This window comes from Sminthopsis crassicaudata, chromosome 2, assembly GCF_048593235.1.
Source record: "Sminthopsis crassicaudata isolate SCR6 chromosome 2, ASM4859323v1, whole genome shotgun sequence".
Taxonomy (NCBI): Eukaryota; Metazoa; Chordata; class Mammalia; order Dasyuromorphia; family Dasyuridae; genus Sminthopsis; species Sminthopsis crassicaudata.
Genome location: NC_133618.1, coordinates 574,646,898 through 574,661,845, shown reverse-complemented (window position 1 = coordinate 574,661,845; position 14,948 = coordinate 574,646,898). Strand labels below are relative to the sequence as shown.

General features: G+C 36.0%; 1 protein-coding gene across 1 annotated transcript; it reads right to left on the bottom strand.

Moving 5' to 3' along the window:
• Window positions 1-1,984: 1,984 nt before the first annotated feature.
• C2H15orf40 (chromosome 2 C15orf40 homolog) lies at window positions 1,985-12,692 on the bottom strand. Its single transcript, XM_074295290.1, has 4 exons — window positions 12,487-12,692; window positions 9,072-9,198; window positions 4,310-4,437; window positions 1,985-2,794 (listed from the first exon to the last, which is right to left on the bottom strand). Exons 1-4 carry the CDS (start codon window positions 12,565-12,567, stop codon window positions 2,699-2,701), a joined length of 432 nt encoding a protein of 143 aa, XP_074151391.1. The 5' UTR covers window positions 12,568-12,692; the 3' UTR covers window positions 1,985-2,698.
• Window positions 12,693-14,948: the final 2,256 nt, after the last annotated feature.

The window sequence follows — 14,948 nt, the reverse complement described above, 5'->3', positions numbered from 1 at the left end:
ACACACACACACACACACATACACACAGTATGTAGAATCTGAATGTACTTCAAAAGTACCCCCATTAGAGGACAGAATTTTTTATGTACAGAATTGAAATGCTTTGATCCTAATGAATTAGGATTTGAGAAATGTTAAGCCTGAGAAACAGATTAAATTCCTAGGACACAAAGCATACTTCATTTTCCCCAAGCATAGATGCAGCTTACTTTATTATTGTTATTATTTTGCCAAGGCAATTGGGGTAAAGTGACTTATCCAGGGTCACACAGCTAGGAATTGTTAAGTATCTCAGGCCACATTTGAACTCAGGTCCTCCTGACTTCTGGGCTGGTACTCTATCTACTGTGCCACCTAATTATCCTGATGTACCTTACTTTAAACAACAGATGTGTCCTTGAAAAGGTAATACAAACTAATTTTTAAAAATAAAATTATTTTAAATGCAATAGAAGAGTTGGATTGTTTAAAGGAATCCTAAAGTGAATTCTTTGAATGTAAGCAAATGCCTTACCCCACAAATGTTTTAAATTCATATTTGTATGCATTGTGTTTTAAGCTCATTTTACAAATAAAGATAATATAGAATGAGGTTTGCTGATATTGGTATTCCACACTGATACAATTCTTATCTCCTATGAAGAAAACCCTGATTCAATTTCTAAATAATGAAAAAAAATCCAATATAGAATCTCAATTACTGATTTCAAAACAAGCTTCCCTATGGCTACTTGTCCATTTAGATAGAATTGGAGAAAGGGAAAATTCGTGTTTTCATAGAATTACTTGAACTTTCTGTAGCTTAGTCTTGTCTACAAATCATAATAATTCTATGACCAAAGGGTTATAAAACTGTGCTCATCCCCTCAGCAATACCACTACCAGATATAGAATCTGAAAGAGATTTAAAAAAAAAAAAAAAAAAAAAGGAAAAGGGCTTATATGTAACAAAAATAGTTATAGAGGTTCCTTTTGTGATGGCAAAGAACTAAAAATTGAGGGGATGCCTATTAATTGGGGAAGAGCTGAATGAATTGTTGTATATGATTATAATCAAATACTATTGTGCTATAAGAAATGAAGAATGATTTCAGAAAAACCTGGGAAGACTTATAAGAACTGATTCAAAATGAAATGAGCAGAATCAGAACACTATTTTAATCAACTGCAAAAGACTTAGCTGTTCTGATCAATATAATGATCCATGATGATTTCAATGGACTCATGATAAAAAAAATGAACTAATGAACTCCAAGTGCAGATTTAAAGCATACTTTTCGCCTTTTTTTTTTTTTTTTTTGCAACATGTCTAATACAGAAATGTTTTGCAGAATTTGACATATATAATAGATATATTATTTGCTTTCTCAATGGGGGAGCGTGATAAGAGGAAGGGTAAGAATATGGAAATCAAAATTTAAATTAAATAAATGGAGATGGTTCCTGTCTTAAGGGGTTATTGTGAAAATCTGTATCAATCAAGTTACATATGGCATATGTAAAAGAATTTGAAAACTGTGAAATACTACATATATCTATGGTATTATTAATCAAATATTTTTAAATTGAGAAGAGGTTCATATCTCATGGAATATCAGAGCTAATTGGGACCCTGGAGATCACCAATTTTTCTAGAGCAGGAAGCTGTTGGTTCCAAAAAGCCCCAAAGGAACTGCAGGTTTGATTTGTTCTTAACCTGAAAAGAAGCAAGACATTGTATAAAGAAAAGCAACACCTTAGTGATTTCAGAATTTAGTTTCAAGGCTAGCTTTTCACTGTTATGAAGTCTTCCCATATCAGATTCCCTAAAGCAATCTTTTGTTTATTAAATTTAGAGGAACAGTGGTATGTTGTTGTTGTTGTCATTTTTAGACTTAAGCAAACTGAGTAAAAAAAACGAGGGGGAAAAACTTGATTTACATAATTTGATTCAAGAAAACATTCCTACTAAAAGGGTAAGTATGAAGAAAAAACCAAAACCAGAGAGAGGTCTTTAAAATATATTTTAAATGTTATTATCCAACTGCAATTCAACAATTTTACATTTTCTTTACAGAAATAAGTCAAGAATTTGTAAATTCATCTATAATTTTAGGGCCTTAGAGACTTTCCTGAACCTCAGAGGACTGTCCTTGAGTCTAAAGCTCTATTCACTCTGCCAAGCTGCTTCTCTACATTTGTCTCTTAATACTTGTAAATAACAGGTAAAGCAATAGTATGGCACATATAGGACACTGTCACTGGAGTGAAGAGATGGGAGCTGTAGGCTTAGTGATATTGATTACCTGTGTGACCTTGAGCAAGCTCTCAGCCTCTCTGAAACAGTTTGGTCATTTGTAAAATAAGATGAGTAAAGTAGTTAATCTCTAAGGTCCCTTTTAAGTAACAGTTATAAAATAAGCTTTAGGACAGGTATGTAGTATTAACAAACCAGTTCTAAATTTTAAGAATTGGACCATAATGACTTGGTTTGAGTATTTCCAGTAGTAATTCAAGTTTTGCTGTAGTATACTTTGCCTTACCATTTGTGTGCTATTTTGACTTATTCAACATTTCATGAAGAGTATTTTCAAAGACTGTTTTTCTTCAAAGCACTGTAATCCAAGCATTGTCTAAGTTCTTCTCCTTACAAATTTTTAAGGTTTAAAAGAAAGCTCAATTAAATATAAAGTTCATATCTGGGCTTTGCTTGTTTGTTTTAGGGGACTTCTGCTTGCTTTTTCAATTTTTCCAAAATCTCTTCTGGAGTTATGGATGCCAAAATCTTTACCACTTTTTCACGAGATTTACCACCCTGGTTCAAAATAAAATAAAGAATATCAGATATAACATTCAAATAAAAGACTAGTGAACATAGGTGAACAACAATTTCTCACAAATTTGTTTACATTCAATAATTTAATTCAATGAACATTAATTAAGCCCATGGGAACAAAGCACTAGTATAAATCCTAGCTCCTGGGAAGATATAAAGTTTAGGTAAGACATAAATCCTTTCTTTACATGGAACTTATAAACTAATAGGAAGATATGACATATACATATATAACTACAATCTAAAATGATTTATGATAAATGTTAGAAAGGCACTATGTGAGATCTGGGATGGAAGGGCAAGAGAGAGTTACTGCCAATTGAAGAGATCAGAAAAACATTCCTAGAGAAAATAATATTAAAGTTATGTTTTTAAAAGAGAGGAATACAACATGTGGAGAGGAAGACACTAAAAACACAGGGAACTTGGTGAGAAAAATCATGGAAGCAGACAGTTCAGAATATATACAAGAAATGGTGAATAGTCTAGTTTGGCTGCAATATAGTATATTTGGAAAGCCTCATATACCAGGATGGGAGTCTGAACTATATAATGGGTAACGGGACACCACTGAAGGGTTTTGAGCAGAAGAGTGATTAAGACCAGATCTATGCAAAAGCAAGACAAGTCTAGCAGCCAACTAAAGGACAGAATAGAGGCTAATGGAATGGGTCTAGTAAGGAGTCTGTACTTGGACTGTGCCAGGGGAAATAGATTGATATCAAAGATTACAGATGTAAAATTTATTTTTTAAATTACAAATTAACATTTTTTTTGTTTTTATATCACTGTCTCTTCTAAATATCTTCTTCCCCCTTTCCTTTTCCTTGTTGAAAAGAATAAAAATACAGAATAAAAAAACCTGGTTCTGCAACTTGGACAATTTTGGCAAGTAATTTAAGCTTTCTAGGCCTCGGTTTCATTTGTAAATGATGAGATTAGGTTGGGTTTTTTTTTTTGTTTGTTTTTGGTCTGAACCTAAAACTTTATTATTTTAAGGAATTCTCAGTAAGAAAACTCCCTTTAGAACCTAAGTTCAAATCTGATCTCAGACACTTAACAGTCCTAGCTTTGTGACTAAGTCACTTAACCCCAATTTTGCCTCAGCAAAATAAATAAAAATTTAAAAAAATATTAGAGGTGTCACCAGAAGGCTCATTGCTTTTTTATTTAAAAGAACTTAGCACTGTGTGAGGCATATATTTGATGAGCACTAAAAATGTGTTGATTCTCAATGTTTTTAATTAAGGAGTTGAGATGATAAAAGCAATATTTTAAGAAAATTAAAGTCTAGCAGCAATGTTCAGAAATGTAATCGAGGAGAGAAGAACTCTGCAGATAAGAAAAATACCTAGGATGTATTGGTGCTAACAGGGTCCTAAACTAGAAAGTTGGATGGAATGAAGAAGAGACAAATCCAAACATCATTTTGAAAAATTTTTACAGAAACCAATGATTGATGGAACACTAAAATGCAATAAATAAATGATATACCTTATCTAAGATAACATCACTCTTCCTAAGTTCCAGGACCTTGGAAAGATACCGACATAGTTCTGCATTAGCTTCTCCTTCTGATGGAGGTGCAGCAATAGCTACACTTACATTTTCTGTTGTTACATCTGTAACAAAAATGGTTTGAAATTTTGACCTGAAAGTGCTCATTTTTAAACATGTTAGTTAAGCCAGGCATAATTAAGGAAACAAAATAAAAAATAAATTTGAGGATTTGTTGAAAAAAAAAAAAAAAACATATCTGATTTCATTGGTATATAAGGGCTTCTTAAACTTTTGCTACTTGCAACCAAAAATCTTTTCACTGAAAAATTTTTATATGATCCTAGGTACATAGGTATATAAAATAAGTATACAAATCAATCATTTACTGATAACAAATCATATTCATGAGCCTACACTCAGTTATGAGACTCTCTATTGGGTCACAATCCAAATTTAAGATTTCTTTAAAGAATGCCAGGAGGCTTCCTATAATTGTTTAGCAATTAATAAATGTTAAGACAGTTACTTGGGAACTGGGAAGATAAGTGACTAACCCAGGGTCACAAAGCCAGGCTTTTTCCTCAATCCCACAGTTTCATCTACTACTTTTATGCAAATGACTCAAATCTCTATCATTAATCCTGGTCTCTTCTGAATTCCAGACACATACCTCCAATATTTTTAAAAGTATAAACTCATCTCTCTTTTTTTAATAATAGCTTTTTATTTTTCAAAATACATACAAAAATAATTTTCAATATTCACCCTTGAAAAACCTTATGTTCCCCCTCAATCCTCTCCCAGACAGCAAGAAATCCAATATGTGTCAAATATGTACAATTCTTCTAAACATATTTCTACATTTATCATGCTGCACAAGAAAAATCAGTTCAAAAAGAAAAAATTGAAGAAGAAAAAAAGCAAACAAGTAAACAACAACAGCACGGAGTATCAGCCAAGAAGTCAGTAGGACCCGAGTTCAAATCTGGTGATCCTGATCTCAAATCAAGTAAAAGTAAAGATAGATCTAATTAAAAGAGATAAGAAAGGAAACTATATTTTACTAAAGGGTGCCACAGAAAATGAAGCAATATCAATCCTAAACATATATGCACTAAGTGGCATAGCATCCAAATTCCTAGAGTAGTTAAGAGAGAAGAAAGAAGAAATAGATATATATCTACATCTTGCTCTCTCAGAACTAAATAAATAGAACCACAAAATAAGAAAAGTTAAGGAGGTAAATAGAATGTTAGAAAAGTTAGGTATGACAGATCTTTGGAGAAAATTGAATGTAGATAGGAGTTTACTTTTTTCTCAGCAGTTCATGGAACTTAATCTCAAAATCAATTGCAGAAAGGTAGAAATAGTAAATGCCTTTTTTTCAGATCACTATGCAATAAAAAATCACATGTAATATAAGAGCAGGAGAAAACAGACTGAAAGGTAATTGGAAATTAAACAATCTAATCCTAAAGAATGAATGGCTAAAACAGCAAATCATAGAAACAATCAATAATTTCATCCAAGAAAATAACAAGAATGAGACAGCATACCAAAATTTATGGGATGCAGCCAAAGTGGTTATAAGGGGAAATTTTATATCTCTAGATGCTTACTTGCATAAAATAGAGAAAAAGATTAATGAATTGGGCTTACAACTAAAAAAGCTAGAAAAAGAACAAATTAAAAACTCCCAATTAAATACCAAATTTGAACTTCTGAAAATAAAAGGGGAGATTAATAAAATTGAAAATAAGAAAATTATTGAATTAATAAATAAAACTAAGAGTTTATTTTATTTTTAAAAAAACAAACAAAAATAGATAAACCTTTAGTCAATTTGATTAGAAAAAGGAAAGAAGAAAATCAAATTGTTAGTCTCAAAAATGAAAAGGGAGAACTTAAAGTCATCCCCAAGATAGTACACTATGACCAAGTAGGAATGCAGGGCTGGTTCAATATTAGGAAAATTATCAGCATAATCAACTATATCAATAACCAAACTAACAAGTCATATGATTATCTCAATAGATGCAGAAAAAGCATTTGATAAAATCCAACTTCCATTCCTATTAAGAACACTAGAGTGTATAGGAATAAATGGAATTTTCCTTAAATGATCTGTAGCATCTATTTAAAACCATCAGCAAGCATCATATGTAATAAGGACAAACTAGAAGTATTCCCAATAAGATCAGAAGTGAAACATGGCTGCCCACTCTCACCATTACTATTCAATATTGTATTAGAAATGTTAGCTTTGGCAATAGAAGAAAAAGAGATTAAAGGAATTAGAGTAGATCACGAGGAAACCAAATTATCACTCTTTGTAGATGATGTGATGGTATACTTAGAAAATCAACTAAAAAACTACTAGAAATAATTCACAACTTTAGCAAAGTTGCAGGACACAAAATAAATCTACATAAATGATCAGCATTTTTATACATCACTAACAAAACCCAATAGCAAGAGATATAAAGAGAAATTCCATTTAAAATACCTGTCTAAAGTATAAAATATCTGGGAATCTATCTGTCAAGGTAAAGTCAGGAACTATATGAGCAAAATTACAAATTACTTTCCACACATATAAAGTCAGATCTAAACAATTGGAAAAATATCAAGTGCTCTTGGATAGGTCGAGTGAATATAATAAAGATGACACCTAAACTATCTATTTATTTAGTTCTATGCCAATCAAACTTCCAAGAAGCTATTTTACTGACCTAGAAAAAATAAAAAAATTCATCTGGAAGAACAAAAGGTCAAGAATTTCAAGAGAATTAACGAAAAAAAAAAAAAAAAAAAAAAAAGCAAATGAAGGTGGTCTAGCTGTACCAGATCTAAACCATATTATAAAGCAGTGGTTATCAAAACCATGTGGTACTGGCTAAGAAAATGAGTAGTTGATCAATGGAAAAGTTTAGGTTCACAGGACAAAATAATCAAAGACTATAGTAATCTGGTGTCTGACAAACCCAAAGACCCCAGCTTTTGGGATAAGAATTCACTATTTGACAAAAACTGCTGGAAAAATTGGAAACTAGTATGGCAGAAACTAGGCATCGACTCACACCCAACGCCATTTACCAAGATAAGGTCGAAATGGGTTCATGATCTAGATATAAGAACTAGAGATCATTTTTTATGACAAAATATATAATTTTGATTATATTAAGTTAAAAAGTTGTTTTTTTTTTTTTTTTCCAAACAAGACTAATGCAGACAACATTAGAGGGAAGGCAATAAACTGGGAAAACATTTTTACATTCAAAGGTTCTGATCAAGGCCTCATTTCTAAAATATATAGAAAATTGATTCAAATTTATAAGAATTCAAGCCATTCTCCAATTGATAAATGGTCAAAGGACATAAACAATTTTCAGATGAAGAAATTGAAACTATTTCTAGTCACAGGAAAAAATAGTGACGAATGTTGGAGGGGATATGGGAAAACTGGAATACTGATACACTGTTGGTGGAACTGTAAACGGATCCAATCATTCTGGAGAGGAATTTGGAACTATGCTCAAAAAGTTATCAAACTGTGCATATCCTTTGATCCAACAGTGTTTCTACTGGACCTAAATCCCAAAGAGATCTTAAAGGAGGGAAAGGAACCCACATGTGCAAAAATGTTTATCGCAGCCCTTTTAGTAGTGGCAAGAAACTGGAAACTGAGTGGATGCCCATCAATTGGAGAATGGCTGAATAAATTATGGTATATGAATGTTAGAGAATATTATTATTCTGTAAGAAACAACCAGCAGGCTGATGTCAGAAAGGCCTGGAGAGACTTACTGATGCTAAGTGAGATGAGCAGAACCAGGAGATCATTACACAACAAAACTATACAATGATCAATTCTGATGGACATGGCCATCTTCAACAATGGGATGGTTGAGGCCAGTTCCAATTGTTCAGTGATGAAGAGAGCCATCTACATCTAGAGAAGGACTGTGGGAACTGAGTGCAGACCACAACACAGCATCTTCACTTTTTCTGTTGACGTTTGCTTGCATTTTGTTTTCTTTCTCAGGTTTTTTTTTTCCCCTTCTTTACCCGAATTTTCTTGTGTAGCAAGATAACTGTATAAATATGTATATGTAGATATTGGATTTAACATATATTTTAACATATTTAACATACCTGCAATCTAGGGGAGAGGGTGGGAAAAAGGAGGGAAAAATTTGGAACAGAAAGTTTTGCAAAGGGTCAATGCTGAAAAATTAACCCATGCATATGTTTTATAAATAAAAAGCTTTAATAAAATTAAAAAAGAAAAAGAAAAAAAGAAAATAATATTAAAAAAGAAGCCAGACAATCATCTCTTAGGTAATTTTCTATATTTGTAAGTGTATTTAAACATGTTCTGATACATGAATGTAATGGAATATTACCATGCTGTAAGAAATGAAGTATGTAATGAATACAAAGAAGCACAGAAATATTTACATGATGCAGAATGAATGCAATAAAATTATAAAGATCAAGCATGACTCTAATGAAACAATAGAGATGAGAACTCCAACCCAGTCCTGGTGAAAGGTCCATAGGAATTGTATATGTTTTCATATTTTTGTTATATAAGATGGCTTTGAGGGCTTGGAAGAGAGAAAGCTAGTGGGGATATCCAGAAGGATAGAAGATGCAATAATTGCATAAGTTAAGGCAAATAAATACATAGATCCACAAACCCATTACTTATTCAGTAAGTATATGTGATTTCAACTACTTGGTTCAGATATACCTGTTATGGCATTTTGTTTGGAGCCAGGTTTGGCATGAATGGCTATTGTGATGGAACCATTTTGATCAACTGCCACAGGTCCAGTGGGAGGAAGTGATTTCACTGGCTCCTTATTCTGGCCTTTTCCCTATAAGAACAATAACAACATCACCTTAAATTTAAATAGTGCTTTATGGTTAAAAAAAAGCTTTCACATACATAACTTTATCTGATCCTTACACAATTATCCTCTTCCAATTTACACAGAAGACATCTTTTTTATATATAGTTATTTGCATGTGACCTCTCCAGTTAGACTTCTAAGTAGCAGAGTAAGCTGTTTGACAGCAAAAACTGCATTGGCTTTCTGTATATTCCAAGTATGTCTAGCATAATAAATACTCACTGACTTGACTCCCCAAGAGTAAAAGTATTTTATGACATTTATGCTACATTGAGATGCTTTATTGCCCCAATATATCCAGCATATTAGGCAATGTAGCACACTAAAAAGAACACTGGATTTGGAGTCACAGAACTTAAGTTTGATTACTCTGCTGCTTATCTGTCTGACCACACCCTTCTCAGGCCCAAGGTTTTTCATTTAGTCTCTTTATTTACACATAAGACAACTTATAAAAGTATTTCCAATTCTACATCTATGACTTTACTGCTTTATGGACTCTCCCCACTTCATTACCTTTGTTCAGAGGCCAAGCTTAGATGATATCCCTGCCTTCTCTCTTACCCTCCAATCAGCAGGCAAAGCTTGGATAATCTCTCCTTTCTCTAAATGTTCCCCGCCAACTTCTATAAATTTCCTATGAAATTTTATACTTAGAATAGTCATTCTTATTTTATAGTTTATTTGTACATCTGTCTTATTTTCCCTATTATACTCTAAGCTATGTAAGAATAAGGAATATGTAGTTGTAATCTCCCAACCTCCCTCCCCGCCCTATTCATTTAATGTTTATAAATGCCATTAATTCAACAAACATTTAAATGCCTACTATATTAGATACTAATAGGCAGATGAAAAAGTTTGCTCTCGTGGAGTTTACAACTCAACAGGATGCATAAAAACACAAGGCTGAATGTGAAAAATAAAAAATGGGTCCAATGCACTGTGAGAAATAAGAGGGAGCATGGTGATCAATTTGACCTGGTACAGCTTCATAAGAACAAGCATTTAATTTAGGCTCTGAAAGAAGACTACCACAAAGATGTAAAATGATTTCCAAACATCAAGGCAGCAGATTAGAACAAGATTGGAAAACGATGTCCAATTTGGTTAATGGTTCAGTTAAGTTAAAACTTCAAATCTGGGAAGAGTAGTAAAAGTTAGGGATTCTAGGTGACCATGAGTAAGAGTTCTCTTGCATGAGGTTTTTAAAATTTTTTTAAGTTAGAAAAAAACAATACCTGGGTTACCCACTTTTCACATGATCATTTTGAGGAAAGTGCTTCATCACTATCAGTAGAATACTAGGACTTCAATAAATTGTAGAAGAGAAGGGAGCTAGACTGTAAGATGTCCTGAACGCTAGAATAAATATTGTGTATTCATTCTATGGACAATGGGGAAACGTTCAAGATTTCTGAACAGGAGAGTAATATAATCAAAGCTGTGCTTTACAGTTTTCCTGTGGCAGCTGTGTGAAGGGCAAATAGAGAAAAAATGATTTAGATCATCCCATAATGCAGGCAAGAGGTATTAAGGTGTTGGGGTAAATAGAAAGAATCAATATTAGAAGTATTTTTGAGGTGTTCCAAATCACTACTGATCAAAGAAATGCAAATTAAGACAACTCTGAGATACCACTACACATCTGTCCGATTGGCTAAGATGACAGGAAAATATAATGATGAATATTGGAGGGGATGCGGGAAAACTGGGATACTGATGCATTGTTGGTGGAGTAGTGAACTGATCCTGCCATTCTGGAGAGCAATCTGGAATTACGTCTAAAGAACTATCAAACTGGGCATACCCTTTGATCCAGCAGTGCTGCTATTGGGCTTATATCCCAAAGAAATACTAAAGAAGGGAAAGGGACCTGTATGTGCCAAAATGTTTGTGGCAGCTCTTTTTGTAGTGGCTAGAAACTGGAAAATGAACGGATGCCCATCAGTTGGAGAATGGTTGGGTAAATTATGGCATATGGAATATTATTGTTCTATAAGAAATGACCAAAGGATGAGTTCAGAGAGGCCTGGAGGGACCTACATGAAGCGATGCTGAGTGTAATGAGCAGGACCAGGAGATCATCGTACATGACAAGATTATAAGATCATTTCTGATGAATGTGACTCTCTTCAATAATGAGGTGATTCAAACCAGTTCCAATTGTTCAGTAAAGAGAATCAGCCATACTTGGAAGGAAAACTAAGGGAAATGAGTGTGGGCCACAACATATTGTTTCCACTCTTTATGTTACTGTTTGTCTGCGTTTTTGTTTTCCTTCTCAGGTTTTTTTACTTTCTAAATCCAATTTTTCTTGTGCAGCAAAATAACTGTATGGTCATGTACACATATATTGTATTTAATTTATACTCTAACATATTGAGCATGTATTGGTCAACCTGCCATGGGGGGGGAAGGAGGAGAAAAGTTGGAACAGAAGGTCTGGCAGTTGTCAATGTTGTAAAATTACCCCTGCATATAACTGGTAAATAAAAAGTTCTAGTAATAAAATTTTTAAAACCAGAAGTATTTTTGAAGTAGGATCAACAGTGCTTGACAAGGTGAAGAAAAGGAAAAAAGTAAAAAACGAGTTCCGAGTATGTATACTGGAAGGTGGGCACCCTCGAGAGCAAACGCAGGATTCTGGGTGAAGACATGTTTCCGCAGTTTTGATATTAGCGGTTGGCACTTTGCAGCTAAGAAAACTGAGCCCAGGAGATCAGAGGGGCGCCCAAAGCCCCCCCCCCCGGGGGGGGGGGGAGTCCGCTGTGCGCCCCGAGGCGCATCACTGGGCGGCCATGAAGGAAGCTCTCCATCCTGCGTGCGAGCCAGTGTGCCGGCGGCCGGCTCCGGGCGGCCTCCAGAAGCCGGGGAGGGCAGGTGTGGGGGACGGGGAGCCGCGCCCCTGGAAGCCGAGCCCTCGGGCCCTGACCCCCGGGCTCTTCCACCTCTCGGAGCCTCAGTATGGAGGTAAGTGAAAAATGGGACTGATGACCAGCAAAGTGACCACAGGCCCACCCCCTACAGAGCAGACGGAGCCCCGCGGTCAGCGCAGCGGCCGGTGCACCAAGGGGAGCGGGAGATCCGCGTTCCAGCACAGCTTCTGTTTCACACAAGGGCCCTGGGTGTCCCCGTCTGTAAATGAAAGGGCCGCCTCCATGGAAGCTTCCTCAAATCCGCCTTCCCCCCCAAGAAACGTGTCGCGGGTAGCCGAGGGTCACGTCACGGCCCCTGCCCGGCACCACTGACCTTCTTGGGCATCCCCGCGCCAGAAAAGGGCCTGGCCGCTGCCGCCTCGGCTCCCACAGCCCAACGGCACAACCCGAGCATGGACGGTGGGGCCTCCTCCGCCCGAAAATAAGAGCCGGTGTTTGGCGGGGCGGCCGTCGCGCCTGCGCTCTGACGTAAAAGGGAGGGCGGACCCAAAGCGCGCAGCTTCCGGAAGGAGGCCCCGGTTCTGCGGCAGCTGCTCCTTAGGTGCCCGCCCTCGGGGGCTTGACCCCGGCCCGTTCTTCACTGTCCTAAAGAACCAGAGCCTTTTCCTGTTCCCCAGAAGCCAGGCTAACGAGCCAGAGGTTCAGGACCGGTGGGAGTCCATCTCCGGAGACCGGAGTTCAAGGTGCTCGGACCCGCCGGGAAGCAGTTGGGCTCTACAAAGTGGGCGTGGAGGGAAACGAGCTGTAGTGCAGGGCCCGGTGACCCGGTGAGGAGTGACTTGGAAACCGCCCGAGAGCCTCAAGTTTTGAGGAAAGTGACCTAATGAGGGGCTGGGTTTTAATGTATGAAAATAGTGCAATAGCCCAGGTTACACAAGGGCGAGTGTGAGCGGGAAGGATTGCAACAGCAGTGACAATTATTTGACAAATATATTTGGGCCCCGAGAGAGAGGTGTGAACTTGTGACAGGGAGCAGATGGACATGGCTGGGCAGAACTCCGTTCTGAGAAGCCAGAGAAACGTCCGGGAGCTGATCCACAGACAGTGCCACAGCGCTTCGTTTAGAAGCCAGAGTACAACTGGGTGGATTTGGGGTTTCTTTTCATTAGCTGTGCCCATCCCCATACCAGCTTTCTGGAATGCCCGACTTTCTTCAAATCACAGCTAAAATTCAACTTTCTACAAGCAGCTTCTCCCAGTCTCCCTTAAGCTGATGATCTAATAACATTATCTGTAGTCTCCCAATTATACTGACGCCCCTTATACTTTTTTTTTTTTCCTTCTCCATAGTCTCAGCAGTTAGCAAAAGCAGATCCGCAGCAGGCAATTAATTAATCTTTGTTAATTTGACCAGAAGCCAATCAGTGAAAGCTTAAGTCACTAACATTGAGGTAAGGCCCAGGCCAGGGATGGGGAATACTAATGCTAAATGGGTGGGAAATAAATGATCCAGAAAAAAAAAAAAAAAAGAATCAGTGGGACATGTAAGAGGAAAGTGTCACTGAAACTAAAGGAAGTATCCAAAAGGGGAAGAGCAATCAATAGTATGAAAAACTACAGAAAAGCAGAATGATAACAAAAATATCACCAAATCCAGCAACATCTTGGATAATCTTGAAATAAAATTCAGGAAAGAAAATTAAAAGATCCAGTGAAAGTTTTTGGTGGTGATCATTGTTCTGTTTTTAAGGAAAGGGTGAACATGTTTTTGTAAGGCAGTGGAAAGAGCCACAAAACGAATGATTTATCAACCAATTAATGATTTCTATGTATAAGATTATCCAGAACACAGTTCTATTTTAGCGTATCTACAAGATCAAGAAATATCATGTTATTTTTTTTCTGAATTTTTAAAACATTATCTAAATTATACTTTACCAATAGATTTAAAATACCGCAATGGTGTAGTGACAAAGTTGCAAACTGCCTTTCCAATGAATGAGTCAATGATCAGAATCTTTCTCACTTTTGCCAGCTCCCCAAATAGTAGCAATAGATTCTGGAAATGAAATCAAAACTACAAAAACTGGCAGTGGTAGAAGTCAATATTTCTCAGGAATTTTATCAATGCATTTGTAATAATGTATTTTTATTATCATACTATATGCATAAACTAGAAAAATCATTATTAGTAAAGACCCTCAATCTATTTCAAAGCCAGAACCACTATATTTATATAATATAAATATATTTCAAAAATCTACTTCTAGGACTGAACTTTAGGATAATACATTCAGAGTTCAGCTTCCAATATCTTTCTACATACATCTAACCTAAAATTATAATTAATGTTCATCATAATAATCCTGAGTCTTTGAAAAAGCTTAATCAAGAAATAGATTGAGTACTTTGGGGACATTATACTTACCAAAATAAAAGAATAATAAGTATTTTAGGCAAAGGTTCAAACAAAAAAGTATACTTTGTTTAACCTTGAGTTAAGCATAATTCATTTCCTTTGCTATTAAAGGTAACAGAATTTTTACTGCTCTGCAGTCACTGGTATCAAAAAACAACAATCATCAGTGGTCCTCAAACTTTTTAAATAGGGGGCCAGTTTGACTGTTGGAGGGCCAGATGATAGTAAAAACAAAAGCTCACACTCTGTCTCCGCCCCTCAGCCCATTTGCCAAAACCCAGTGGGCCGCATAAACATCCTCAGTGGGCTGCATAAACATCCTCAGTGGGTTGCATCTGGCCTGCAGGCCATAGTTTGAGAACCCCTGAATTCTAACTCTTCTTTCCCCTTTCCCAATCATTTAGAAAAATAGGGGT